This window comes from Argentina silus (genome assembly GCF_951799395.1).
Source record: "Argentina silus genome assembly, chromosome: 18".
Classification (NCBI taxonomy): Eukaryota; Metazoa; Chordata; class Actinopteri; order Argentiniformes; family Argentinidae; genus Argentina; species Argentina silus.
The window spans coordinates 15,554,677-15,581,876 of record NC_139672.1 but is presented as its reverse complement, the minus strand read 5'-3'; the positions used below and the strand labels follow the sequence as shown (position 1 = coordinate 15,581,876).

At 44.3% G+C, this 27,200-nt stretch overlaps 4 protein-coding genes across 4 annotated transcripts; 3 read left to right on the top strand and 1 right to left on the bottom strand.

Moving 5' to 3' along the window:
- The first annotated feature begins 7,756 nt into the window (after positions 1 to 7,756).
- mrps14 (mitochondrial ribosomal protein S14) lies at positions 7,757 to 9,491 on the top strand. Its single transcript, XM_083690206.1, has 3 exons — positions 7,757 to 7,831; positions 8,647 to 8,811; positions 9,167 to 9,491. The coding sequence occupies exons 1-3, from the start codon at positions 7,763 to 7,765 to the stop codon at positions 9,347 to 9,349; spliced, it is 417 nt and encodes a 138-aa protein (XP_083546332.1). The 5' UTR covers positions 7,757 to 7,762; the 3' UTR covers positions 9,350 to 9,491.
- A 367-nt stretch (positions 9,492 to 9,858) lies between these two features.
- On the top strand, positions 9,859 to 12,956 carry cacybp (calcyclin binding protein). Its single transcript, XM_083690644.1, has 6 exons — positions 9,859 to 9,961; positions 10,333 to 10,540; positions 10,865 to 10,961; positions 11,301 to 11,400; positions 11,773 to 11,867; positions 12,438 to 12,956. The coding sequence occupies exons 1-6, from the start codon at positions 9,944 to 9,946 to the stop codon at positions 12,607 to 12,609; spliced, it is 690 nt and encodes a 229-aa protein (XP_083546770.1). The 5' UTR covers positions 9,859 to 9,943; the 3' UTR covers positions 12,610 to 12,956.
- A 1,280-nt stretch (positions 12,957 to 14,236) lies between these two features.
- plk3 (polo-like kinase 3) lies at positions 14,237 to 22,356 on the top strand. Its single transcript, XM_083689555.1, has 15 exons — positions 14,237 to 14,547; positions 15,523 to 15,630; positions 15,760 to 15,876; positions 15,968 to 16,097; positions 16,341 to 16,428; positions 16,553 to 16,648; positions 16,954 to 17,152; positions 17,584 to 17,710; positions 17,979 to 18,088; positions 18,652 to 18,772; positions 19,166 to 19,249; positions 19,509 to 19,671; positions 20,152 to 20,281; positions 20,431 to 20,544; positions 20,926 to 22,356. The coding sequence occupies exons 1-15, from the start codon at positions 14,374 to 14,376 to the stop codon at positions 21,121 to 21,123; spliced, it is 1,959 nt and encodes a 652-aa protein (XP_083545681.1). The 5' UTR covers positions 14,237 to 14,373; the 3' UTR covers positions 21,124 to 22,356.
- A 771-nt stretch (positions 22,357 to 23,127) lies between these two features.
- On the bottom strand, positions 23,128 to 23,874 carry dynlt4 (dynein light chain Tctex-type 4; the record flags this gene model as incomplete). Its single annotated transcript, XM_083689612.1, has 1 exon — positions 23,128 to 23,874. The coding sequence occupies one exon, from the start codon at positions 23,872 to 23,874 to the stop codon at positions 23,128 to 23,130; it is 747 nt and encodes a 248-aa protein (XP_083545738.1).
- Between the last annotated feature and the right edge of the window lie 3,326 nt (positions 23,875 to 27,200).

The following is a 27,200-nucleotide window of genomic DNA, read 5'->3' as shown; positions in this document are numbered from 1 at the left end:
AACAACCGGATGACAAACAGCCATTACAGGCAGTTAACACTTCCTCTACCACTTAACAAGAACACCAAGAATATCCAACTTGAACGTTTCACCCACTTTCCATGGAAGACGTGTCAGGCTGGTGGAGGTAGAAATTGGAGGACAGGCTCATTGTAATGCATGGAATGGAATTAGGAATGGTGTCTAACACATGTGCATGCGTGCGTGCGTGCGTGCGTGCGTGCAAGTGTGCAAGCATGCGTTTGCTTGGGCCTCTCTGGAGTGCCAGATGGCCATGGTTTGCAATTTAGAGACTATTCCATTGGCTACATTTATGCCAGGCAAACTCAATCAAGCACATCAAAGTATTTCAACTGACTTCAAATATGATTTGAACCCAGGTTCTCGGGGGGTACAGTAGTAAAGCAGAGGCAGAAGTTTCTTCTGTGAACTCCAGAATGCACTAAAACTTCAACATGACGTAATGTGGAATTAAGACTGCTAATTTAGCTTGAATCTCAGCGAGGTGTCTCTGGATCACAGCATGCCCAGTGAAATAAGAATGTTATGACAGAAGGTCATGCATGTGGGAAGTGTAGGAGGTCTGGGACTCTGGGACGGCCATGCAGAGAAGAGAGAGAGAGCTTCATTCCATTCACGTTGAAAGACTCACAAACATGGGCTCCATTTCTCTATGGTGTAGCCTGAAGGAAATATCATCGTGCTAAATCAGCATTAAGATGCCCCTGAACCTGTGTAACAGGGTACTGTGATTGTTGTGACTATGACTGTTATTATTATTATTATTACATTATCATTACATTATATTAGCATTGCGTTACATACAGTACTGTTTTGGCAGGAGTGGAATTTTCGGTTGGATAATATTGTACTTGCATTGTCTGCTTGCTCAGACATTTGCTCCAACAGGATAGAAAAGTACATTGCAAAAATGACACAATGACACGCCAACATATCAACACACAAGACACAAAGGCGTATTCCACAATCCACATCCACACTGCATCCATATGCACAATCATCAAATATATCAAGCCAATCATTATACAGGTCAGTTATTTCACGTTGTTCGGCCCATTATATCGTCCACTGGTCGGTTAGGGACCAGTCTGATCATGATTATTAGCCAGTGGAGGCTGGTGGAGGTAGAAAACGGAGGACAGGCTAATTGTAATGCACGGAATGTAATGAGGAATGGTATCAAGCACGTGTGCTTACAATGAGCCCGTCCTCCGATGTCTACCACCACCAGCCTCATTCCATCCCATGCATTGCAATGAGCCCGTCCTCCGATGTCTACCTCCACCAGCCTCATTCCATCCCATGCATTGCAATGAGCCCGTCCTCCGATGTCTACCTCCACCAGCCTCTCCTTGTTTACTGTACTACTGAGGCTGGTTGCAGATGAAAGACGAGTTATGCTCTATTATAAACTCTGAACAGAAAAGGTCAGTCCGCTTGCATTGATGTTTGAATGAATCCCTAGTATTTGCGGTTATGGTTTACAGCAGCTCATTTGAATAGTGTGAATCAGTTGCAGATGGTTCAACTCTCCCTCTCTCCCTCTCTCCCTCTCTCCCTCTCTCGAGTCCTTCTGCCAGTACTACTGAAATTAATATAGTCCTTAAGTGGGTGATGAGAGTGGATAACAGGCCCACTATGCATGGCCTCTTTAACTCTGAATAGCAACATGGTGAAAAGAAATACACTGTGGACCAGGGGAGGCTGGTGGAGGCATAAATCGGAAGACGGGCTCATTGTAACGCATGGAATGGAATGAGGAGCGGTATCAAACACGTGTGTTTGACACGGAGAGGGCCTTTCATTAGCTACAGGAGTATGTGAATATTGTTTCAATGTCCCTGGGAGAGTAGACTCCAGAGGAGTCACTGTGTTTCCTTTGATGTTTTGTAGTTTTTGGACGTTGATGAGTCCCAGTCAGACGGTTTAGATTTCACGTGAAGCTCTGCTCTCTGTCAATCATAAGGTAGGTCAACAGTTCATATCAGAGGCAGAATCTTACTTAATATCCTGGATCCATTTTTGCCACCCTTTCTCACTTAAATGTGCACATTCTCCTCTGGCACGCGCTGTACGATTTATCCCATGTTCTGTTCACTGTTTTGTAATCATTGCCGTCTCTTTTGATCTTCACGCCGTTCAGGGCCGTTAGACTTTGAATCTCAATGAGACTAACATAAATCAAGGACAGAAGTTGGCTGCCAGGCTAAATATACAGGGGGTATAATTTATGAAACATCTTATGTATGCTTTCCCCAGAACTTTCCCAAATTCCCTATTTGGAAGATAAACAGCAAACCTCTTGGTGGCAGTATATTTCTCGTTAGGGCAACAACGTGTGGACAACCACATGCAAGGATGATTTCGAAATAGGCAGAAACTCAATGTCAGCCTTTGCAATGGATCAAGAAAAAGATCTATCATCGCACAATGTACTCCCTAACAAACCTCATAAATCCAGTAAATTACTGTTTTTTGCGGCGTTTCAAGCTCGCAAACTGGAAGCTCGTTCCTGACATAATTAAATGATGAGTATTCTGTGAAGAATCCTGGGCATAGCTTTCCTAATAGGAGGTAGACCCAGAACTAACGCTGGCAGCGGGGAATATTTGTCTGTAACAATCTTTTAGATTACACTGACATCCAGCTGAGTGTTAAACAAATTGCAATATTCTGTTTAACTTGATCAGCCTGTCTATACAAACCACACATGGTAGCAATCCATCTAAATCGCAACGTAAACCTGAAAACCCATTAGCTGTTCTTCTTAGGATGCTAGAGCAGATTAGCTGTCCTTTTGAAATTGATCCCATACATTGTAAGCTGTGGGCCATGATGCGGTCACCGGTCTCACTGGAGTGAGAAATTGAAACAACATTGATTGCATGGCCATGTTTCCCCCTGGCGTGGAGATCTCTGCTTAAAAACTGATTGGGACTGAAGGGGGGGGCGTCTGATGAGCTGCATGCTAAATGGCAGCTGACAGAATCACCCAAACAGCCCTCAGAACATTTAACCTAAAACATGGCAGCTTAAAACAAGGCCAAGATTTTGGGGAAAACAAACGAAAACAAACTCGGTGGTGGTTTGGTTGAGTGTGTTGTGTCTTTGCGTGTCCTGTTAAAGGGTTCGGTTGACGTCCACCGTGGCCAACGTCTTGTTTGTGATAAACCAATGCTGCTGTTCTCTTGTCAACACAGAACGCAGAACCATACATGCATGAGACACTTTGTGAAACATAAATAAGTGATCTTTAGTCTGTCGACAAATCAACAACAAATCTTCAGATATTGCTACAGTATATGGACTCATAACTCTAATTTGAATACGTCTGACTGAGAGAGAGTGATTTGAAAGAAGTAAAAGATAGAGTTTCCATCCTGGGTTCAGGGATCTTACTTCCTGCTACCTAAGGTGGTCCTACCCCGAGTGGCTTAACAGATGTCCCTCTCTCAAACTATCTAGAAATGCTTCTCTTATCATTTTGTTTGGCATGTTCAATCAAACTAACAGAGGGGTGCTTTGTTCAGTTTTTTGATGGGCTTCACAGTTAAAGTTACGGAATATGTTTTATTGTTATGCTTGGCTGTGAAACTACGGTTCCCGAATATGTCTCTTTATTCGTCTTAATGGAAAGAACAGGTGTGGTACGAGGACAAAACATTCCCAAACTAATGCTTGGGATGGTCCAACAAACATAGCAACAGTGGGTTGAAAAACAAAACAGTCTCTGTCAATTTCGCGTTGTGCTCATCAACAGAGCATATGATAGGAATACCACTGGTTTAGCTGATATTGGAAAACTAGACACGACCCATCAGTTTTACTAGGCCCCGTAGTTCAAAAAATGTAAAAGTTTTATATGCTTATCATAATGTGTTTATGCTGTGTGTGCTCTTCAGAAATACTGTCTATAGACTTCACCATAGACGTACTTACATTAAATTCACTTGTGTCACTCGGTTCAAGTTTACTACCTTGATAAAGGACCTGACATCCGAGGAATGGACATGTTTTAATTGATTATATTGTGTAAATTGACTTCCTAATTGATATGTAATTAATGAATTGTATTATGTTTGTATTTGTTTCATGTTTGTAATCTAGGTTTGTCTGAGGAAAAAAAAGAGTGGTACCTCCCCTGCCTAAATAAACGTTTACTTAATTATAATTAAGTAATTATAATCAAGAAATCAGAACGTTGATACTATTTTGTACACATATACCACGTTATAGGGTGCTCTATGGCATGGCTTTAGTGATCTCCATATCAACACAATCCCAAGCGTTACTGAGAAGTTGACTATCGTGACAGACAAGTCGCAGTGTAATTTCTCAGGACAATTAAACTGAAAGGATCAAGGGGGAAAGTGTCTCTTTGAAACCCTGTACTAATTACAGGGGTGGATTCCGAAGTCTGGGATCTGTTGATTGACCTAGTCTCTCCAGGGCGATGCAGCACATTCCACAGGTAGGCAAGGCCACGCCCCCCTGGTGGGGCTTGGCAGCCTTATACTGGATGCAGTAGAGGCTGGTGGAGGTAGAAATCGGAGGACAGCAGGCACACCCACCAGATAAACAAACAAAACATCCTGTTGACATGCCAACGTTGTTGTTGTTGTTGTTGTTGTTTATATTGTGTGTTAAAGAAAGGGACACACTGGTGATAGCTTTTCTTCTGCGCTAATTATGAATGGTTGCTTTGTCTATGTTTTATTGTTAAAGTGGTCCTCTGTGGTCCTCTGTGACTCAGTTGGTAGAGCACGACGCTAACAACGCTTAGGTTGTGGGTTTGATTCCCGCTGGGACCATATATACTGAAATGTATGCACTCACTGCAGTGTAAGTCACTTTGGATAAAACCGTCAGTTAAATGGCAGATATTATATTATTATAAAACCCTAAAAATAGTCCTGCAGCGTTCCTTTCACTTGGCAGCCGGGCTCAGGGAGAGGAACATTGGAGAAACAACCATACGATGGAAATAATGTCTGACTGTGTGCAGAACGGCAGACCTGGAGTCTGACTGTGTCTGTGCTCAGGAGCTTTACGACCTCCGACAGAAAGACACATTTGTTTAACTGTGGAATCGACATCGACAAATGTGCTGCAGTGCCATAGCTGCATTTTCCCAGTATTACTCAGCTCTGTCAGCGTGCTCCAGCTCCTCTGAATGGTGTTATATTGCAGGAAGTCGGCCTTATAGAAACAGCATTATGGTGTACTGTACTAGGCCTGTATGAATGAATCGGTTGAAAGAGAACGTTAAGTGGCGTATTTATTGCAGACTGGTGTTCTACTTAAAATCTCCTCCATGCATCAGCCGGGACACGCGACTGGGAATGCCTGCGATCGTGCATAGCTAGGTGCATGATATGATTAAGAGACGACTGCGTTGCAGAATTGTTCACCCTTTGCTTGACCGCCTGTTGTACGTATACGTAACGCACAGCTGCGCTTTCGTTAAGTGAAGCCACACAAAGGTAACGGCTAGTGTTCTACCTGCAGGTTGGGCCTGGGTGGTCCGGTCTGGGTCGATTACACTCTGTGTACCGTCTCCTGCCGTGTACAGTGATGTCAGACCTTACAACGCCCACCCAGGTAGGGCGGAATTTTCATTCAATTTGGACACTCTTAGAGACCTGCTCTTGAGCAGCGGAGGCCGGTGGAGGTAGAAATCGGAGGACGGGCTCATTGTAATGCAAGGCATGGAATGAGGGATGGCATCCTCTGATTTCTACCAACACCACCAGCCTCCTCTGCTCTTGAGGGCACTAAAGAATGATAGATTCATTGTTTTCATACGCAGCGCGCCTCTGGTTAGGAATAGCATCCGGATGAAGACAAAGGGGGATAGAGTTGATGTTAACTGGAGCATTCCTGTGTGGGGACCGAGGAGGTTCCTCATTATCACGATGAGAACAACGGTCAGGTTTGTTCTTCTTTCTACTGTGCACGATGAGAACAGCGGTCAGGTGGAAATGTGTGTGGTATGAGCAGACACCGTGATGGTTTTGATTAAGGCTCCGTAGGTTCATGACCAGACACACATGCGCACACACACACAGACACACACACACACACACACACACACACAGACACACACACACACACACACACACACACACATGCAGGTATGCACACACATACTCACACACATACGCACACGCACATATGCACGCACACACTCACACACACTCACACACTACACACACACTCACACACTACACACACGCAGGTATGCACACACACACTCACACACATACGCACACATGCACACACACACTACACACACACACATACACACACACACACATACACGCACGTATGCACGCATGCACACACACACACACACACACACACACACACCTGCAAACTCCACTGCTGTTAGGAGACAGGCACTGCTCTGACGTTTTACCATTCAATCCAAAGATGCTTGTGGAGATTAGACTGTTTGAATGTTTGAGCTGTGCATCTTGTTTACTCCCTAATCAGCCTGTTCTGGAAGGTATTGATGTCAGATTGTCCGGAGGCTCTCACACGGATGAGAGTCACAGATGCTGATAGACAGACAGTGCTGCACCACCATGTTTGCAAGGCCTTTGTCTGAAACAGAGGTTGCAGCTGTTCATTATATGAAAATAGTAATAATGTTAAATGCTAACTTTGAGTGAGTGTGTTGGTGGGTAGCTCTACATCTCATTAAACGAGACATTAGGCTTAGAGTTCACTGTCCTGGCAAAAAAAAGTAATAACCCATGCCATTTAGCTGAGGACTGCATCCAAAGCAACTTACATTGCAGTGAGTGCATACATTTTTCAGTATGTATTATCCCTGCGGGAATCAAACCCACAACCTAAGCGTTGTTAGCGCCGTGCTCTACCAACTGAGCCACAGAGGACCACAGTAACAATGCTAAATGCTAAGTTTGAGTGAGTGAAGGTGGGTGGCTCTCATTAAAAGAGATATTAGGCTCCAGCAGGAGTTTACTGTACTGGCATAGTAGACCTGTATTACAGACTGCGTTTGTCTTCATAATGTGGCTCTTTATTGAGAAGACATGCCAATTTGGCATGTGTTTGTATTTATCCAGGAAGGCATCTTCAAGAGGCTCCTCGCAATGATGATTGCCTGGGAAAACTGTGATGGAATTCACTGGGCTTTTGTTTTATGAAAGCTTAAGCACTGTGTTCTCGACCAATGTAATGTGAAAAGAAGAAAGAACATCAGTGTTGTGGTCCTGCTGTCTTTGGTATCAGCCTGAGGGGTTTTCATAGCTTTGACTGTCTAGGGAGAAGACTTGTCCTTGGGTTGTTGCACACAATGATCCGACTTGTGATGCTGAATAAACCTCAATGTTGACTTCCCGTCGAACAGGAGGGGGGACAGGGGACAACTATCTCAGTGTCTGGCCTGCTGTCTGCTTTTAATATTGTGTGTGTGTGTGTGTGTGTGTGTGTGTGTGTGTGTGTGTGTGTGTGTGTGTGTGTGTGTGTGTGCGAGAGATGGAGAGAGAGTGAGAGAGAGAGAGAGAGAGAGAGAGAGAGAGAGAGAGAGAGAGAGAGAGATATCCCAACAAACCTTAACTCACAGACGTACACTGCCATCCTTAGGTGAATGAGGGTTCTGCATGGTCTCTGCTCTCTGAAGGGCAGTCAATCCAATCATCGCCTGCTACCGCCGAGCCGCTAGGTGGCAGTACTGCGCACGTTTTAGCATTACGGATCAGCCTCATCCAACATGGCTGCGTGCAGGGCTGCGTTGACGGGGTTAAATGTTCTTCACTCCTCGTTTTGCGCACCTAAACAGGTATGATGTGTTTAAAATGTGTTTCTATTATGGATGAAGTGTTTGTGCTAATGTGACTTCTACTTGTCAGCGTTATAGTGCGCAATGTCAAGGAGCCGAGCACGGGAGACATCGCTCAGACCACCGATGGTCTCTGTCAAACCCATTACAGGACGGAAGCACCACGCAGTCAGCCCGTCTAATGTCAACTGATTGATGACATTCACATGTCATGTTTTAATAAATCTCTCAGTACATGGATGTGTTAGTACATTCAAGAGAATGATAGACTTGTTATTTCATAGTCCATGTCAGTGCTGATCGCCCTGGCTCTGGAGATCCACAGGAGGTGCAGGGTGTTAATTCCAGTCCAGTGATGGGGACACTTAATAGAACTTGTGTGTTAGTCCTGGGCTGGATCAAAAGCATTTGGCCTGCACCCAGGGTTCCCAGGTAGAGGGCATTGTCTTTTACGTCAGGTATCGTCATTCTAGTACGACGCTGCATCGCCTACTCAGTGTGGATGTAACTCGTATACATTTCATCGCCGATACAATCCATCACTTGTCGACTTGAAGCGGTAGTGATAGTGTCATGTGATCAATAAGGAACCAAGTGTCTTTCCTACCTAGAAAGTGATGGATCGTATCGGTGATGAAAGGTATACGTGGACAGAGCTGCGCTATCTGTCCGAAGGCATTGAGGAAGAGGGTTAATATGTATGTCTTCTTAATCTGTAAATCCAGTCAACTTGAACCTCAACCACCACCACCATCATCATCATCATCATCAATGCGCCCTTCTTGTTTAGGCTAATCCTTCCAACTCTGTTCCAGGCTCTGAGGACCTGCTGGGGGGCCGTGGAGCAGGTCAGGGGTTACTACGTGGACTGGAGGATGCTACGTGACGTGAAGAGACGACAGATGGCGTTTGACTACGCCGATGAAAGACTACGCATCAACGCGCTGAGGAAGAACACGGTTCTGCCTAAGGAGCTTCAGGTACGCGCTGCATGTTGTTGTGCTTCAAAAATCCATTCTGTGGTTTTGGCCATTTGTTACTGTATGTCCGAATTGCCCCCCAAAACTGTTAGCATATTGTTATTTATAATTTCTTATTTGATAATTAAATTATTTGTGTCAAATGAACAGTGTCAGATAGTGCGTGTGAAGTAATGTGGGTAGGCTATGTGAGAGTGAGATTGTTAAACATCGGTACAGTCAATGTGCTAGGTTTGTAGCACATTGATGTGCTACGGTTTGTAAGCGGCAGGTCGTGAGTTCGATACCCGCTTAGCGCCAGCTGCTCTACCCCGCCGTTCGCTACAATACGAAGCTGATAACCGTGTCTTTGCAGGAGGTTGCTGATAAAGAAATCCACGCGCTCCCCCGTGACAGCTGCCCGGTGCGGATCCGTAACAGGTGTGTGATGACCTCACGACCCCGGGGGGTCAAGCGCAGGTGGCGTGTCAGCCGCATCGTCTTCCGTCACCTTGCCGACCACAATCAGATGTCTGGAATCCAGCGTGCCATGTGGTGACTGGACGTCAGTGACCGATACAATCTGTTGAACTTTATCTTCTCGCCCTTCCCACTTGATGAAATCATCACTGATGACAGTTATGTTTATTGAAAGGAAAATGTAAATGGTGTTATCGACTGTGTCAATCAAATAAAGTACTGTATGTATTTATTGCCGTTGTCTTGTCTTTTAATGAAAGGGTTGGTGTCATCAACACACACACACACACACTTTGACGTTGAGAAGTAACAGTATGTTGCTGTACTTAAAGCCATGATGTTGTAGAGCTCTGACACCTGCCACTAACTGTATGAGGCTATATCTATAGTACTCCTACCACATGTCAGTGAAAATGTCTATAGTTAATGTTGTTTCATTTCAACAATATAATATGTGAGCTCCACATTCCACATCGTGGCAGATCTAAAACTTCATGCGGAACCGTGTTGAGTTCAGAAGTCTTTGGGCGGAACAAAAGTCAAAGATCAGTCGTTGCAATGTTACACACGGAGTTCTTTCGCAGTGACACAAGCGCAAGTGTCACCGGTTTCGTTTCTTATCAGCGTTGGTTATCACTGGACTTTCCTTCAACGAAACCTTACAAACGCCTCAATGGACCTCAACGAACAGGTAGCGAGTTAAATTGATCTTGCAGGTCATTGAAAATAATGAGATTAATAAAATAACAGTCTTATCAGCTGGCTACCCTGCAAGTACAATGCGTAGGCTAGCTAGCTGGCTAGCCACTGTCTGACTAATGTCATGTGTGTTATTGGAGAGGACAGTGTTGTTGTCGCTCAATGCGATCAATCATAATGTCTTGAGGGAACACTGTTATTACAATTTGACATTTTGATCAAGTCCTTCTTTTATGTAGCGGGCCATGAACGAATGCAACGTTAACGGAGCCTAGACACCTGCAGTGACAATGCTATCCACCACCACCACCATCATCATAAATAAGTAACTATGCTGGTCTTCGGTGTCAATGTTCTCTACAGATCAATCAGTTGGAAGCTGACCTCCAGGAGATCACCGGATTTCTGGAAAAGGCTGAAAGAAGTCGCGTCCAGGATATGCTGAAAGCGGAGCAGAAAACGGTTGAGAGGGAGATCGCAGGGAAGAAGAAACACAAGGAGCAGCAAGCAAAGAGAGACGCCGATCCGACGACCACCCCCAAAGGATACACCGTCAAAATAAACAACTACGGTACTGTTTATGTAACTCGATCACACTGGTTTTAACAGTATTAATGTATAAACAGTATTAACAGTATTAATATGCTAATATGCTGGTTAGAATATGAATAATATTAGCCTATCTCTAGGACCCTAGACCTAGAGCCAGTTATGCAGTAGCTTATTATAAAACTGGATCTTGCTTTTCCTGAAATGAAGCAAATTGATCCCAGACCAGCTGTGCAGAGCCTATGAATTCCACAAGTGACAGAAGTGTAATAGCCGACATCAAAACAAATGAAAAAATCTGTGATGTTTGCTCTCGATGACTAAATTATCCTCTTCTGTGTTGCAGGATGGGATCAGTCTGAGAAATTTGTCAAAATCTATGTCACTCTCAAGGGCGTTCACCAGATAGCGCCAGAGAATGTGGAGGTCAGCTTCAAAGATAGGTGTGTTTGTTGTCTCAGATGAGGATTCGACTTCGAGTGTGTTCTCTGACAATGATTCAATCATCATGATTAATCTCAATGTATTCTCTAGGCAACTGTAATCTATGCAAAGAGTGAAATGTGGATGTGAATCAGGGGAGGCTGGTGGAGGTAGAAATTGAATCAATAGAGGCTGGTGGAGGTAGAAATTGTAGGACGGGCTCATTGTAATGCATGGTATGGAATGAGGAATGGTCCTTGCATTACAATGAGCCCCGTCCTCCGATTACGACCTCCACCAGCCTCCCCTGATGTGAATGTTATCCTTACAATTCAGTAATGGTCGTTCCCTGTCTCCAGGTCATTTGTTTTACTCGTTAAAGATCTGGACGGGAAGAACCATCAAATGACCATGAACAATCTCCTGTGCGCCATAGACACTCAGGAAAGCAGTAAGAAGGTGAGTTGGGATGTCTCCGTTGTTCTACTGAGATTGTCGTGTTGCTGTATTACCTCATCTTCCGTCTTAATATCCTCAGTTTATGTAATTGTTTTGCAGATATAAAAACAGATACGGTTGTAGTGATGATGTAATATAATATATGCCATTTAGCTGACGCTTTCATCCAAAGCGACTTACATTGCAGTGAGTGCATACATTTCAGTATATATGGTCCCAGCAGGAATCAAACCCACGGCCTAAGCGTTGTTGGCGCCATGGTCTACCAACTGAGCCACAGAGGACGATGATGTGTTTTCTTACAAAGGCAAAGTCTGTGTATTGTGTGTTCCATCTCATCCTCAATGTGTCTGTGATGTCATTGTTTTGCAGATCAAAACAGATATGATCCTAGTCATGTGTAAGAAGACCAGTACTAAGAAGTGGGACTGCCTGACGCAGGTGGAAAAGCAGGCGAAAGAGAAAGAGTAAGTCCCAACTTTATTCATGAAATTTAAACTTGCCCATGGTTCCGGTTTAGAATGCCGGAATATTCTGTTATTCTGTTATACGATTCCAATGGAACAGACCCCCCCCCCCCCCCCCCCCCCCCCCCCAACCGTACCTCTGACTAACTGTAAGATGTTTACAAGTGAGGAACACTGTCCTGCAGTTAACTCACCAAGTGCCAAAGGATTCCATCACCCAGAGTGCCAAGTGTTTTATGTGGTGTTTACCTAGCAACAACACTTTGATTGGCTACAAAAATTAAGCATCAGAAGAATCTGAATCAGAATTCTTTTATTTGGCCAAGTATAGTTGCACATACAGGAAATTGACTTGGTGAGGTTGGTGCATGGGACATAAGAAACAATATTAGCTATTTTTTTTTACCAATTGACATCATATGAAGCATAAAATGAAGCATGCATTTTTGGTGAATAAAGTCACCCTTGGCACTCTGGAATGTTGACAGTTTGGGCGACTTTATTCGCCCTCTGCACTGAATGAGTTAAAGCAGAAATGAACAGCCGCCGTGCCGTGTCCCTTCTCCACAGTAAACCCAGCGTGGACACCGACACCGATCCCAGCGACGGCCTCATGACCATGCTGAAGAAGATCTACTCGGACGGGGACGACGAGATGAAGCGCACCATCAACAAGGCGTGGAGCGAGTCCCAGGAGAAGAAGGCTAAAGGGGAGGACGGCATGGGCATGATGGACTTTTGAACTCCGACCCCGCCCTCCACCACCTCCACCTCCACCACCAGCCATTCCCCCAGAGCTGTAACTTACAAGCCTTGAATTCCTTCTTTGTTTGTTGTTTTTGGACATTCATGATATTTGCATTCCATTGTTGGCGTCTTCAGAGTCCTCGGATGTGAAAGGGACGTTTGTGAATGGATGTTCCCCTCTCTCGTCATATCAAACTAATAATAATAATAATAACAATGTTGTCGAACATGTTAAATACACTGACATTTGCTGGAACACCAAGTATGGTTGTGGAAACGTGATGTTGTTGCGCTCATGTACATATTATAATACAGTCGAAAATAAAGTGTACACGTTGTTTTTTTTAAGGTTTTTTCCTCTTCGGTTGCATAAGAAGTTGCCGTCTCTGGTCATGCAGTGTAACAACATACAAAGCCTATATATATGTAAAATATTTTAATATACTTTCATACAAAGCATTTTATAGTACAGTGAGTGCAAGGGAGGCTGTTGGAGGTAGAAATCAGAGGACAGGCTCATTGTAATGCATGGAATGGTATCAAACACGTTTGCCTGTCTGATATAATAATATCAGCCATTTAGCTGACGCTTTTATGCAAAGCGACTTACATTGCAGTGAGCGCATACATTTCAGTATATATGGTCCCAGCAGGAATCAAACCCACAACCTAAGCGTTGTTAGCGCCATGCTCTACCAACTGAGCCACAGAGGATATCTGCCTCCACTGGGTGAGTGCATACATCTTAAGTATATAGTCCCAGCAGGAATCAAACCCACAATTTTAGGTTGCTAGCGCCCTGCTGTTCCAACAACTGGACTACACAGGACCACTGTATGTGGAGATAGCCATCTAGTCAACTACCTAGGCACAATTCAACTGGTATTACCTGATACTTGGAGAACAGTTCCAGCCCTAGATCCCGTGATGAACGACAGGGCGATTGTCTTGCTGTATGTACACAGTGGAGTTGGAACCATACCATATGTGTCCACCAGATGGCGCCTCCAACCACTTTTCATCTTTCACTTCCAAGAGCGCAGACGGCCAGGCACAGCCATATGCGTTCAGTCTAGGATGGTGACATTACTATTCTTTAACTGTCAGTTGTGGTCATAATGTTATCCTATGTCCATTGGTCAAGATGAAGTGCGTCCCTGTCAGTGTAATAGAACGCTGATTTTGTCGTAGTTGTTTTGGGGACTTAGGAAATGTGCTAACGCATGTGATGTTCACTGATATCTGTGTTTATTACTTGAAAGCAGAAGTTAATGTAAAGGGTATGGCCTAAAAACAGGATCATAATCGATCACTGTGATCAACAATGCTATTTTACTAGAATGGTAGAGCAATGAATAATCAATAGCCATATTAAATGGTAGGCTCATAGCAGTGAATAATCAATTGCCATGTGATGGCATGAATTGTTCATGAGTTCATTCATATTTTCACCCACATCAGAAAATATAGCCTTGTCATTTTTGATTGACAAGTACTTCAAGCCAATAGGGATTGGCCAGTCTCAGAAATGCACCACCTTTTCACCCGCCCACTCCCATGACGTCAGCGACAGTTTATATAGCCGAGGGATCCTTCGTCCGGGTAAGTCAGATGGATACGAATGGGACTGAATGAACCAGCACGAAAAGGATCAATTATTGAAACAGCAGCTCTAGGAATTGTCTAGGGGGGGACTATTTATCGTTGGTGACTGGATACTGCGTGTTTTACCGCATCCCGGCGTCTGTCCTGTCACACCATGAATCCGGATCTATTCAAACCATCACCTCCTTGTCCGCAACGTGGACAAGTTCTCCCCGTGTCGAAGCCCAACAACCGGACTAAGACGGAACAAATCAAACCAGAAGTCGCCCAGGTGGTGATGGACTCCAAGTCGGGAAGGTCCTACACCAAAGGAAAGCTTTTGGGAAAGGTATCTATTCTGTCCATTTGATCCATGGATGTAATACCTACAAAAAGGAGTTGATTAAGCATAATTTAATTGGTAGCCTGATTAGCGAAAGAAGAAAAGCGCCAGAATATTGCTGCGTCAACGTGGTTACAATACAAATCTGGCACCCATATCATTCAGTCTGAATTCGTTATTTGTCATTGAGGCATGTGTTTCATGCTACTGCTCACGTCTTCCAAGTTACTTAAATTAAAGCACTTAAGTTAAATGACTTGCGGGATAATGACCTCGTGGAGGATATGACCAACTTGTCTCCCTAAGAGTCTCTCCTTCCTCACGACGACGGTCGAGGTGCGCCCCTGGTCTTTAATGGGTTAGAAGAAATTCATATCAGGGTTTTTTCTTTTTCTTTTCCCCATATCATTATTTTATGATTTAAAATTGCTTCTGTGTTTCCAGACAGCGTTGTAATGGTTTACGATGAGAACAGATTGAAAATGCAGGCGGCAGCTGCAGCGATACCGTTGTCGTTTTGTTACATTTTGATGAATATAAACATGTACAATGGACCAACAGGCCGTTGTTGATAAGCTTAAGTATTTTTCTTTCTGCCGCATTGTTGAGATTCCATGTCAAATTCAGCTTTTTTTTTTTTTTTTGCACCAATCCCCTTGGTAGGTAGGCTGAGTATGATCAAATATGAATGAACAGAATGACTGAAAAGCAAATCATGTGACAGACAATAAGGTTTTTTTTCTGTAACCATTAGTTTGCATTTGGTGATGGCAGGCTTAACATTTGTTATTAATAGATGGTCTTAGACCATACGTCATTGATGGATAGTCTACCTTCATGCATGTTAGCAGGTGCTTATCTATACTAACAAAAATGTGGGGAAAAAAACATGAAAATGACCCTGTTGTTGTTATTAACATTTATGGGTATTTGGATATAAATAAAATTCTTAATGCTTATATTGTCTGTTTTTATTTCAAGGGTGGTTTTGCGCGATGCTACGAAATGACAGACCTTGCCAACAACAAAATGTATGCTGTGAAGGTGATACCCCAGAGCAGAGTGTCCAAACCCCATCAGAGGGACAAGGTACAATAAACCAGTTGAATATTACAGATTGTCATCTTCATATCCTCCCTTCTCTGCGCCGCAGAAGCATATCCATCACGTCGCTGGTACTGTGATTGTTAACTATCGCATTGATTTTTCCTCCGACAGATAACAAATGAAATCGAGCTCCACAAAACCCTTTCACACAAGCACGTAGTGAAGTTCTCCCATCATTTCGAAGACCAAGACAACATCTATATTTTCCTAGAGCTGTGCAGCAGAAAGGTGAGCAGGGGTTCAGTTGTGCTCTTTGTACATTCTGGAACCTTGAAGTGTTTGGAATCGATGGAATACTCATCATTCCTTGTCTTTGCAGTCCCTTGCTCACATTTGGAAGGCAAGACGCACACTGACTGACCCAGAGGTACGCTATTACCTCCGGCAGATCATATCTGGGTTGAAATACCTCCACAACAGAGGCATCCTTCACAGGGACCTCAAACTAGGTATGTGTGCTGCAGCTCTGTGGAATTAGCTGTGTCATATGGGTTCACTTACCAAACCTTGTATCTGGTTCAGTTTAATCCGCCATATTCCCTATCTAAATTGTTAACAGTTTAGGTTTTGCTTGTTACTGATCATAGTATTATGTCATAGTCTTGCTCAAAGTACCTCAAAATGAACTTTCAGTTATCAAATGTTATCCAAGTGCTTTGGGTGAAACTGACTCCGTAATCTTGCTCTTCCAGGCAATTTCTTTGTTAACGAGAACATGGAACTGAGGTTGGGGGACTTTGGGCTCGCGGCGAAGCTGGAAACATCTGAGCAGAGGAAAAAGTAGGTTTCTCTTTTGCCTTGTGACATAACAGTGCCCTGTAGCTGTGATTCCAAGCATTGTCAAACACGGGAAGGGAATTTGGAACGTTTGCATTCCTAAAGCAAACCTGTTTCTCCTCCCCAGAACCATCTGTGGAACGCCTAACTACCTGGCCCCTGAGGTGCTCAACCGACAAGGCCACGGGACGGAGTCTGACGTCTGGTCATTAGGTTGTGTCATGTAAGTATTTCTTGTCCTTTTTAAGTTTTTTTTTTTTTGGGGGGGGGGGGGGGGGGGGGGGTGTTTTTTTTTTTTTGCAGGCCAGGGAACTATGGAGTTTGACTAGCTGATGGGTAGCTTATTTGTTGGGTTTACGCAATAAACTAGCTCGATACCTGAAGGCTTATGTTAATCTACTGGGTAAACGCATCTTGTTGACGTTTGAGATTAAAGATGTAAACATTCGGAAACATTACCTCATGTCTGTTCAAGTAATTGTTTTGCCGTTGCACCAAGGTTACAAATCCGTCTTAATCTTCTATCAGGTACACGCTAATGTGTGGGAACCCTCCCTTTGAGACCCTGGACCTGAAGGAGACCTACAAGTGCATCAAAGAAGTGCGTTACAACCTTCCCTCGACCTTGTCTCCGGCTGCCCAGAAGCTCATCTCTGGGATCCTACAGAGAAACCCCAGCGATCGACTCACACTGGACCAAATCCTCAACCACGAGTTCTTCACCAAAGTATGTGGACCGTAGGGCCTTAATTTAAATTGTCTTAGAAATAATTAGTATTATTTTCCCTTTGCTGCCCCTTCATTCCTCTAGCTATTGGTTTACTTATTGTATGAGGCCTACATGGTTGATTCTCTGTTGATTGCTTCGTGTGTCAGTGTATTTTGAGTGGCTCCCTTACATGTCTGCAATGCTGCATAGTCTTTTGTTGCGGTTTGTTTACAATGAACTGGGTCCGCGTTGGAGAGTTTGAGGCATCTATTTTTGTATTGAGCCAAGCCCAGAATAACACTGTGTACCCACTAAACAGTAGCATTCTCTCTAGAGGATGGCTGTATTAATTGTGCTAAGTAGTTGATTGAAATGCCGACGTTGCAGTTTCTCACCCTCCCTCCCTCCCCTCCCTCCCTCCCTCCCTCCCCTCTCTCTTGCTGTCTTAGAGCTTCACCCCAGATAAACTGCCTCCCAGCAGCTGTGTGACTGTGCCAGAGCTCAATCCTCCCAGTCCGGCCAAGAAGTTCTTCACCAAGATGGCCAAGTCTCTCTTTGGCAGGAGGAAATCCAAAGGTAAGCACAGCTGCCAGACGGAAGGGGCGAGGGGGGGGGGGGGGGGGGGGAACCGACCCTGAAAATTAAAATGGCCGGCCTTTTACCGAGTGTGTGCTAAAACGCGTCTTCGTGAGAATATTCCAAGATGGAAGGAAAGGTGTGCTATTTGGATGTCTTGAGGTTCATATGCACAATAATTGATAAGACCGTATCAACAGTGGACTTACGAGTAATATACTAGAAATTAGACCTTTTTAGTGACATGGCCCTTTCTCGTTTTCTGCAGTGGACAAGAGCCCCAGTGAGGAGAAGGATGACATCTCTAAGCTGGTCTCGGGCATCGTGAAATGTTCCATCAGTCGGCAAATGAGCTACAAAACCGTTGGAGCCAATGAGGTATGTAGCCTATTGTTTCGCAGGTAACCGCCCCAAAACATTCGGACAGTCTTTCCCCAAAGGTCTCCAGATGAAATGTTGTCCAAAGGAATTCAGCTGTTAAGCAGTTTGTCTTGTTTGTTTTGGGAGATGTATTCAGGGCCTTGGGGCTGTGAGGGGGATACGATGTAGTGAATCTCTTCTAATAGAGCTGTACTGTACTACTGTGCTTAGCACAATCCAATTTTGGCCAGACAACTTAAAGGGAGAGAAGCAGGTAATAGCTTGAGCAGACGTTAGATCGTTTTGTTTTTTATATATATATATTCAGGACTACAAAAAGCAAGGCTAGCAGGGTATGTGGTGCGCTGTAAATCCTGAAGTCCGATATCCAACAATGCCCTCTTTCTGTTTGTTAAAACAGCAATTGGGTTCAGCTCATGTGCTGGTCCTTACTGCGTGGGCAGTTTTTTTTATTTATTTTTTTTTTTTTTTTGGGGGGGGGGGTTAACACATGTAAGGAAGGACAGCTGGTATTTTTGTCTGGTGACGCTCATTAAAGCTGTTTCCTGTTTCCTGTCCAGACCTCACCCCCCACAGGCCAGCAGCACGGGAGTTCCGGCCCGCTGGATACCCCGGCGGAAGAGGAGTCCAGGAAGTCTGTGTCGCGCTCCTTCAAAGGCACCGTGGCCAGCAGTACTGAACGTAAGTGTCCACTCTGGGTTTATTTTATTTTTTATTGAACCTCAATTAGCAACTCAAATAATTCGTTTTCAGTTTTATTGAGGGTTTAGGACCTTGTTTGAAAATGTAGTTATGTGCCAATAAGAGGCTTCTTTTCAAGAACACTGCCTTTTCCGTAAGTGCACTGCTGATGTAACTGTGAAATGGGGGTTACACAACAGGGTCATTTTTTTTTTTTTTTTTTTTGTGTGTCTAAATGGATCATATTAAACTGACTATGACTAAGCACCAGGTTTTGTTTTATTACATTGTGGCTCATGGGCTTGACAGGTGGTTGAGTCAGTCTGAGCCGTCTGCCAGACCGTGTTGGCGGTGAGCTGAACCTTACCTCTCTCCCCCCTCTTCCTCCCTCAGCGTGTGAAGATGTCCTGACCCCCGCTGCTGTTGCTGAGTCGGCCATGAAGGTCCTCAACAGCTGCCTGTCTTCCATGCCAGCAGGTGAGCTCTCTCCCAGCCTCTCTACATCCTGCCCTGTCCAGAAACAAGCCCCAGCCCCTCCCACCACAGTTCAGATCTACAAAAGTGTCTGGGTTAGGGTTAGGCCTAGGGGGTTGGGCCTAGGGGGTTAGGCTTAGGGGGTTGTTTCAGGACAAGGCCGATGCTTCAAACATGATTTCAGCAGCTCCATTCTACTGCTGCTTCCCTTTTTCAATAACAAGTCTCTAACACTTCCTCCCCCCCCCCCCCCCCCCCACAGCTACCCGAAACCCTCCCTGTCTCTCCAGGCCCAAGTCCTTTATCTGGGTCACTAAATGGGTCGATTATTCCAACAAGTATGGTTTCGGCTACCAGCTCTCCAATCACAACATCGGGGTGCTCTTCAACGAGGGGACGCACTTGAGTCTCTGTGACCAGCGCAAGTAAGAAACCTCTTTATTTAAGACAATGGACGGCTGCGTTGTCACACAAATACATGCAGTACCAGACAAAAGTTAAGTTTGGACACACCTTGCCAAGAGTGTGCAAAGCTGTCATCAAAGCAAAAGGTGGCTACTTTGAAGAATCTAAAATATGAAACATATTCTGGTTTGTTTAACAATTTAGTTTATTACATAATTCCTTCATAGTTTTGATGTCTTCAATATTAATCTACAATGTAGAAAATAATAAAAAATAAAGGAAAACCATTGAATGAGAAGGTGTGTCCAAACTTCTGACTAGTACTGTAGATAAGATATTGTTTAAGTTATTTACCTTGCTTATGAAATTAGGCTTATTGCTGTGATCAAAACGGCCTTTTCCATGTGTATATTTAAGATTTGCTGGCCCGTAGCTTTTTAAATGTCTTTGTTTTGTTTTTCATGTTTTCTAATGAGTTTCTTTCCTTGTCCTCCCTACAGGACAGTGCACTACTGCTTGACCAACAACAAACACTTCACCTTCCAGACCAGCGCTCTGCCAGAGCAGCTGCGCAGCCAGAAGCAGATCGTAGAGCTGATGGCCAACTACATGGAACAGAACCTTATGGAGGTAAGAAACCGGAGATTGTTATTATGAAGCTTATAACACTTTTGTTATAATTTATAACCATGTTTTGGGTATCGTAGAGCAGCTAACCAGATGCTATGTGGCTGTTTAGTAATGTGATGTGGTTGTAAACGTCCTTGTCTCTCTTCCAGGGTGGAGACCTCCAATGCGAGGACCAGCCTCCCTCCTCCATCTCTCCTCTCCTGCTGCAGTGGGTCAAGACCGACCTGGCTCTGGTCATGCTCTTCAACAACGGCACTCTGCAGGTAAACGCCACACTGACGCACCCTCCCTTTACAGCCTGTAGAACAGGGAAGGCTGGTGGAGGTAGAAACTGGAAACTTTTTTTTTATTTTTTTTTTTTTATCCGTTTATTTATCAAGGTTAGTTTCATTGAACATCTCTTTTTCAAGAGAGTCCTGTAAAGGATGTAGGAATTGTTCCTAACTGTTTTGCAGGCCTGGAAGGAGTATTTTTCTTTCATTTCTTTATTCAGTTCAGCAGCAGAGGTCATGGCTAAAATGAGTTGGTTTTCAGAAATGTATTCACATTGTGAAAGCCTGACATTGGCTTTAAGAAGCTTCATATCAGCTGAAAAAGTCCAACGCCCTTGGTCTCATTGTGTACTGACCTCCATCTTCCCTCAGGTGAATTTCTACACCGACCACACCAAGATCATCTTGTGCAAGTCATCTGATGGCGCCTACCTACTGACCTACATCAGCCGCGATCGCGTGTCCTACACCTACCTGCTGAGCATGCTGGGAGAAATGGGCTGCACGGCCGAGCTGAGACAGCGCCTACGTTACGTGGTCCAGCTGCTCCAGCACCACGCTGACGCCTAACACACACACACACACACACACCTTCCTGGCTAGGTCCTCAAGCCACACCCCCCTGCTGCTGCTGTCCTGCTTCCACTGGGAGCCAATCACAGGAGGCTCCACCCCTTCAGGAAGTCCCCCAACCCTCGGCGAGACTATGGTGCACATCTAGAGATTATTTTCTTTTTTTGTTTTGGTTTCTTTCTTTCTTTTTTTTTTTAAGAATTAAGCCTATATTATCTGACATCACACTACTGACTTGAACCTCACACGCACACAAAAACTGGACCCCTGGTGGAATGCGGCTGGTATCACAAGCTGACCAAGTGACCACTTCCTCTACCGTCAATGTCGAGATTGAGAAGCCGTGCATAGATGGAGGGTCTTTGTTTCTTTTTTACGCTTCGACATCACTTGCCTTTTTTTATTACGAGAATTGAACTTCTTCACTAATTGGTACACCGTCATCGAAAGGGCATGGGTGCGACACAATTTGCACTATCTATCTGTTCGATTTATTTTTTTCGGATGGCAGTCATTTTTATTGACCTAGTTTATTTTATTTCTGTTTTTAGCTATAGATACCAAATTTGGTTTTTTTTCTTTTTTGGGGGGATTTGCAGAAGTTAATGTGTGTGCTGGAGTTTAAACGTGGCTGTTGGTTGGAGGGGATCTAAGTGCCTTTTAAGGGTATTGTGCTGTAGTCTCTGTATGGTACAAAACCAACCCTTATGAATGTCAAGCTGTGGATGGATACTGGAGATATACACAAATATAGGCGAATACTTTTCTACTTGGAATTGGGTTAAAATGTGTTTATAAAGCACTACAGTCTCACTCCCTGGTATAAGCTTTTGGTAAAATGGTATTATAACCATGTAATATCTGATATGGAGAAAAAAAAAATACATTGTACCTTCATTGTACTGTACTGTATGCCCTGCTCTTAAGTTTACATCGCTTTCTCTGTTCGGAGTTGTATCCTTAAAAACTGTGACCCTGTGCAAGTGTTATACAACGTAACAGGTATTGTCTTTTTCAGAAACCCAACATTGTGAAAGCCATCTGCTATTTCAGAAGACTTATTATTTTTGGCACATGATGTCCTTGTGTATTTATTTTTATTTATACTTTTTTTTTTTTTTATTTATTATTAATGTAATTGTATGGTCTTGACACACGGGAAATGTTCAATATGATCACTTTTTATGTACTGTATGTGGGAGAATGGGAGTGAAATAAAGTTTATGGAAATTATTTTTAGTCTCCTCACTTGGAGAAGAATACAGCAACTTGCATCAGACAATGCAAACAGTGCCTCAACATTTACATTTCTGGCATTTAGCAGACGCCTTTATCCAAAGCGACTTACAACAAATACATTTGTTTAAATAAGTGTATCATCTATCCATCAGTCATCATAACATAATCAATGCTCAGACCAGGGGCCATAGGCAGTCACAGTCAACATCACTTGGCCCACCAACACTATAAAGTAGATACATTTTATTACAGACCATAAAGTGCAAACACATTATGGATCATCTAACTGATAACAAATGCCATGTTGAAGTAGTACAATATATTGGGCCATATAGTGCTTTAATTGCCAGGATGGCTGTAGGCTCCGGGACTAACATTCTACACTGGAAGATGCTAAATGGGATCCTTGGGACGACCCTTTCCCTAAATCTTGACCTTTACCTCAGCTGTTTTAAATCTCAACTTCAATAAGTTGACGTCAGAGTCTGGTCTTCCCAAGCGTCCCACTTAGCGTTTAGTATTCTACAACAGTTCAGCCGGGCAAACCAGACATCAACCATAAACTTGGGTGTAATTGCTACTGTAATACTTCTCATTATTTACTCACGGTTAACCACATGGACTATGAGTTGTTCTGTAATTGCTATGACCCTTGCAAGCCTCAAGAACTAGTACTTTAAGAATGTTCAGCCGGGTAAACCAGATTCGTTCGGACCATAAACTCCGAGGTCTAATTTCTCCTCCAGTACGTTTCATTATCATTCACTCACAATAAACCCCATGGACCATAGCCAAGGCAAAGAGAGAATGGTTCTGGAATATGGCGACTGCAAAGTCATCATGCTGGCAGTCCCACAGACATCGAGTGGCGACCCGAATCCCTTGGTTCCGGTTCTGGCCCACGACCACCTGACTGACCAACTTGTACCGCGGGGGACTGACCTCCTTCGCCTTAGCCCGCACCGCGTCCGACAACATCCGGCTAAGATGGCTGCCCGTAGCCTGGCTATAGCTGGACCCATCCAGATAGCTATCCAACGTAGCTTGTAGAAGCTTCTGGACTTTAGCGGCATGGAAATGGCAGCCCGACTCCGGCTCAGTCCTGTAGGTGTTCTCCAGGTGGACCTCCTGTGCAGGGGGCTGCTGGTGCTGGGGAAGGAGGGGCAGGCCGGAGAAGCTGGCCCGACCCCCGGCCTGCAACCAACCCCCGAAGGAGAACCGCTTCCGAAGGGCCACAGAGTCCCGGCGGATGAAGGGGGAGTTGGGGTTGCTGACGCTGACGCTGGGCCTCCGGCCGGGGGTCTCCGTAGCTGGGGCTCCACAGGCTCCAGAATGGCTTCTCAGGACCAGTGGGGGGTGGCTGGACCGGGTGGAGATGGAGCCTTGGCGCAACTTGGTGGACCCCCATGGTTCTGTGGTCTGGTTAAACTGGGCCAAGGAGAGGGGGGGCTGCTGCTGCTCCTGCTCCTGGTGGGTTGCCAGGTTGGGGGGACCTTGCTGCGTTGCCATGTTGAGACAAGATCTGAAAGTGAAGTCAAATTCACTGTGCAAGGAAACAGTTGCTTGACCGTTGCATTTGTGTATTTATTTATTCAAGGAAAACGGTGGAAATCATTGTGTACGCAGAGCACACCAGTTCCCTTCCAGCTCGTGATCTTAACAGCGAAGCTGCCCCAGTTCTATCTATCTAGTAGGGCACATCATCTTTCATATGGAGAAAAGATGGCATTTACATGACATCAAAAGAAGATCAAAAGAGCAGGCAACATACTGTCTGACTCCATTTGTTTCCTCATTTGCATACTGCACACATGCCGGGGGAATCACCAAGGCCTGTAGATGCTGTATAACCTGCCTGTGCTTCTAGCCCTGCACCCTTTGGTGATCGCAGCCCTAACCAGGAGAGGCTGTTGGAGGTAGAACCGTTGTATTGCGTTCGTTCATTTACTCATTCTGCGTTCTGGCAGCAACAGCTTTAGCAACTTCAGAGATATGCAAAGATGAAGGTCAACTGTTTGTTCAGAGAATCTACATAACGAACGCAATACAACGACTGCTGAGGCGAAGCCACCAGTCGAGCAAAACAGTTTTGAGAATTGACGTCAGAATGAGATATGTCACAGTTAAAAACCTGAAAACAGGTTCAGTTGTACTACAGTAAGTGACTCACATGCTACTAACCTACTATTCATTTGAACTAGGGCTGTAAAGTACATTAGATCAGACTGATGAATCAACTAGTGCCTCAGTGGACAACTTTTTTATTATTATTATTCATTGGATTTCTAGTGTACAGTACCAGTCAAAGGTTTGGACACAAACTTGCCAAGAGTGTGCAAAGCTGTCATCAAAGCAAAAGGTGGCTACTTTGAAGAATCTAAAATCTAAAACATATTCTGGTTTGTTTAACACTTTTTTGTTTACTACATAATTCCATATGTGTTCCTTAATAGTTTTGATGTCTTCGATATTAATCTACAATGTAGAAAATAATAAAAAATAAAGAAAAACCACTGAATGAGAAGGTGTGTCCAAACCTTTGACTGGTATTGTATATCAGACCAAGCACAAGAGGTTAAAGCTAAAATGAGTCACATGCAGCCAAATAAACAAGAGTGCTGTACCAAGGAAGCTCAGTTCAAGCAATTGGCACCCATTTGTCTTCATCTATGGGAATGGGAATAGCAATTCACCACATTGATTTGGAGGCCATCATTTCATTGTCAACTTGTAAAGTACCTTATTACTCCGCCACTCATTGTTAAAGGATCACCTTGGGATTTGTGGTCTAGAAATGTTCAGAAAATATCTGACTAGAGAGAGCAAGGTGAAAAATAAACGGAGAAATATCACATGCACACATTAGATAAATGGGTAGATTACTACTAACTAATAGGAAACAACATTGATCAACAATTTGAACCAAATATTTGTAGCTAGACGGTTTCACAACTGTTACACCCCCTTAAAAACAACAAATACTACTGCAGTTGCTACAGAGACACAATATTGTAGTAGTACACAGAGAATACCAGTGTAAAGCTGCTCTCTTGTCCAGGTCTCGAAGTGCTATTCCGTTTATCTCAAGGGACTTCCTGTATAAAGTTTTAGAAAACAATATATATGCACCCTTACCTTTAAAAATCACCTTGAGACAACTTTTAGATGATAGCGTTTCCCGTGAAAACCCTGCAAAACACCCTCCCCCTCTACATCTGCAAGGGAAAGTTATTAGACAAGGAATAGTCTCTGCTATCAGGGGGGGGTTTACTGGTTAGGTTTGTCAGCGGGCATCTTGTGTGGTAAATGATTGGCTGAACAGGCAGTGGTGGGGGTCGGTAGCAAATACAACGTGCCCTGAGTCTACGGTAATCATTCTCCCTGAGACGGCTGTTGGCCCACAGCCACATCCTCAGCTGTAGTCATGGTGAATCCTTTTCATGACAGCCCTAAACATTGTACTGTAGAAGCCCCCTGGGCCACTGAGTTCACCACTGTGGCTCCTCTAATTGGAATCATGAGATTGAGGAATCTAGAATACTCGGTGGTGAATATAGTGGAATGCGATTGGGCATTCTAGATGCTCATTGATGGATCTTGAATTGTCTAGAAGGCAAAGTCTGCAGTATGGAGATGATTCCCTGCATAAGCCTCACAGCTCAATGTGTTTCTCTACTGGAGGCTTTACTGTATGTGGCTGACATGGCTTTATCTCCATAAACCAACACAACATTTGCATACAAACACATCATATTTCCATATACTATGACATCATTAGTGACAGCATGTTTTGGCTAAAACAAACCCACAGAGAGTGAGCCTGGGGAGGCTGGTGGAGGTAGAAATTGGAGGATGGGCTCATTGTAACGGATGCAATGGAATGAGGAATGGTGTCAAACACGCGTCCTCCGATTTCTACCTCCACCAGCCTCCCCTGGAGTGAGCATATGGTTTGGCATCTATCTACTCCATCTTGGTTGCATGTGCCAGAAAACCTACAGTGGCTGAACAGAGGCCCCAGCAGGAGATCGTCAACCCACAGACATCTGCGTGTCTTTGACTCGGGCTAAACGTGCTCATTCCAACGTTTAATTGCAACGTGGCTTCAGATTCTCCCCCCAGGGCACTCGGTACGACTTCAACCGTGCGGATGAGATGAGAATCCCTCTCGGTTAGAAAGTGGACACGTTGGTTTCCTCTCTGGCGAAGCCAACTCCCAGACCGCAGCATCCAGGAGACTGTTCCTGACAGCTGTCTGTTGTTGTCTCTCTGTGTTTCACGTCTCCCGCGTCAGTCAGAGTGAGAGATTAGGGTCAGCAGGGCTGATGAGAGTAGCGTCTAATTAATTTTCCTAATTAATGATGCTATCTCGTCACAGTGGCAAGCCAGGTAAAGTACTGTATTAGCTGGGCACAAGACTCCATTCAGGAGCTGCAGAGCAGTGGGATGAATGTCCAAATGCATGACTAAGGGATTTTGCAGGGTTGTCGATTACCATCTTGAGGTTGAAAAGCAAGAGTCTCTGATCTCTCTCTCTCTTTCTCTCTCATCTACAAAGAGACTGATTTGCAGGGTAGTCCTACTGTCAGTCTTACTAAGTCAGCCTCTCCATTTAAATTATTCTGGGTTCTGGGTTTACCCTACTGTAGTCGATGATCATATTGAGATCTGGGGAGGCTGGGGGAGGTAGAAATCGGAGGACAGGGAATGCATGGAATGGAATGAGGAATGGTATCAAACGGAGCGAGGGCTCACTGTAATGGAATGGAATGGAATAAGGAATGGTACATCAAACACATATGTTTGATGCCATTCCTCCTTCCACAGTCCTCCGA

Excerpts from the sequence above, each read along its gene's own strand:
- mrps14 (XM_083690206.1), top strand. The coding sequence starts at position 7,763 with ATGGCTGCGTGCAGGGCTGCGTTGACGGGGTTAAATGTTCTTCACTCC. Across the intron at positions 7,832-8,646 it reads CGTTTTGCGCACCTAAACAG|GCTCTGAGGACCTGCTGGGG; the intron begins GTATGATGTGTT and ends ACTCTGTTCCAG. Across the intron at positions 8,812-9,166 it reads TTCTGCCTAAGGAGCTTCAG|GAGGTTGCTGATAAAGAAAT; the intron begins GTACGCGCTGCA and ends GTGTCTTTGCAG.
- cacybp (XM_083690644.1), top strand. Across the intron at positions 10,541-10,864 it reads CGTCAAAATAAACAACTACG|GATGGGATCAGTCTGAGAAA; the intron begins GTACTGTTTATG and ends TCTGTGTTGCAG. Across the intron at positions 11,401-11,772 it reads CTCAGGAAAGCAGTAAGAAG|ATCAAAACAGATATGATCCT; the intron begins GTGAGTTGGGAT and ends ATTGTTTTGCAG.
- plk3 (XM_083689555.1), top strand. The coding sequence starts at position 14,374 with ATGAATCCGGATCTATTCAAACCATCACCTCCTTGTCCGCAACGTGGA. Across the intron at positions 15,877-15,967 it reads TAGAGCTGTGCAGCAGAAAG|TCCCTTGCTCACATTTGGAA; the intron begins GTGAGCAGGGGT and ends TTGTCTTTGCAG. Across the intron at positions 19,250-19,508 it reads CCTGTCTTCCATGCCAGCAG|CTACCCGAAACCCTCCCTGT; the intron begins GTGAGCTCTCTC and ends CCCCCCCCACAG.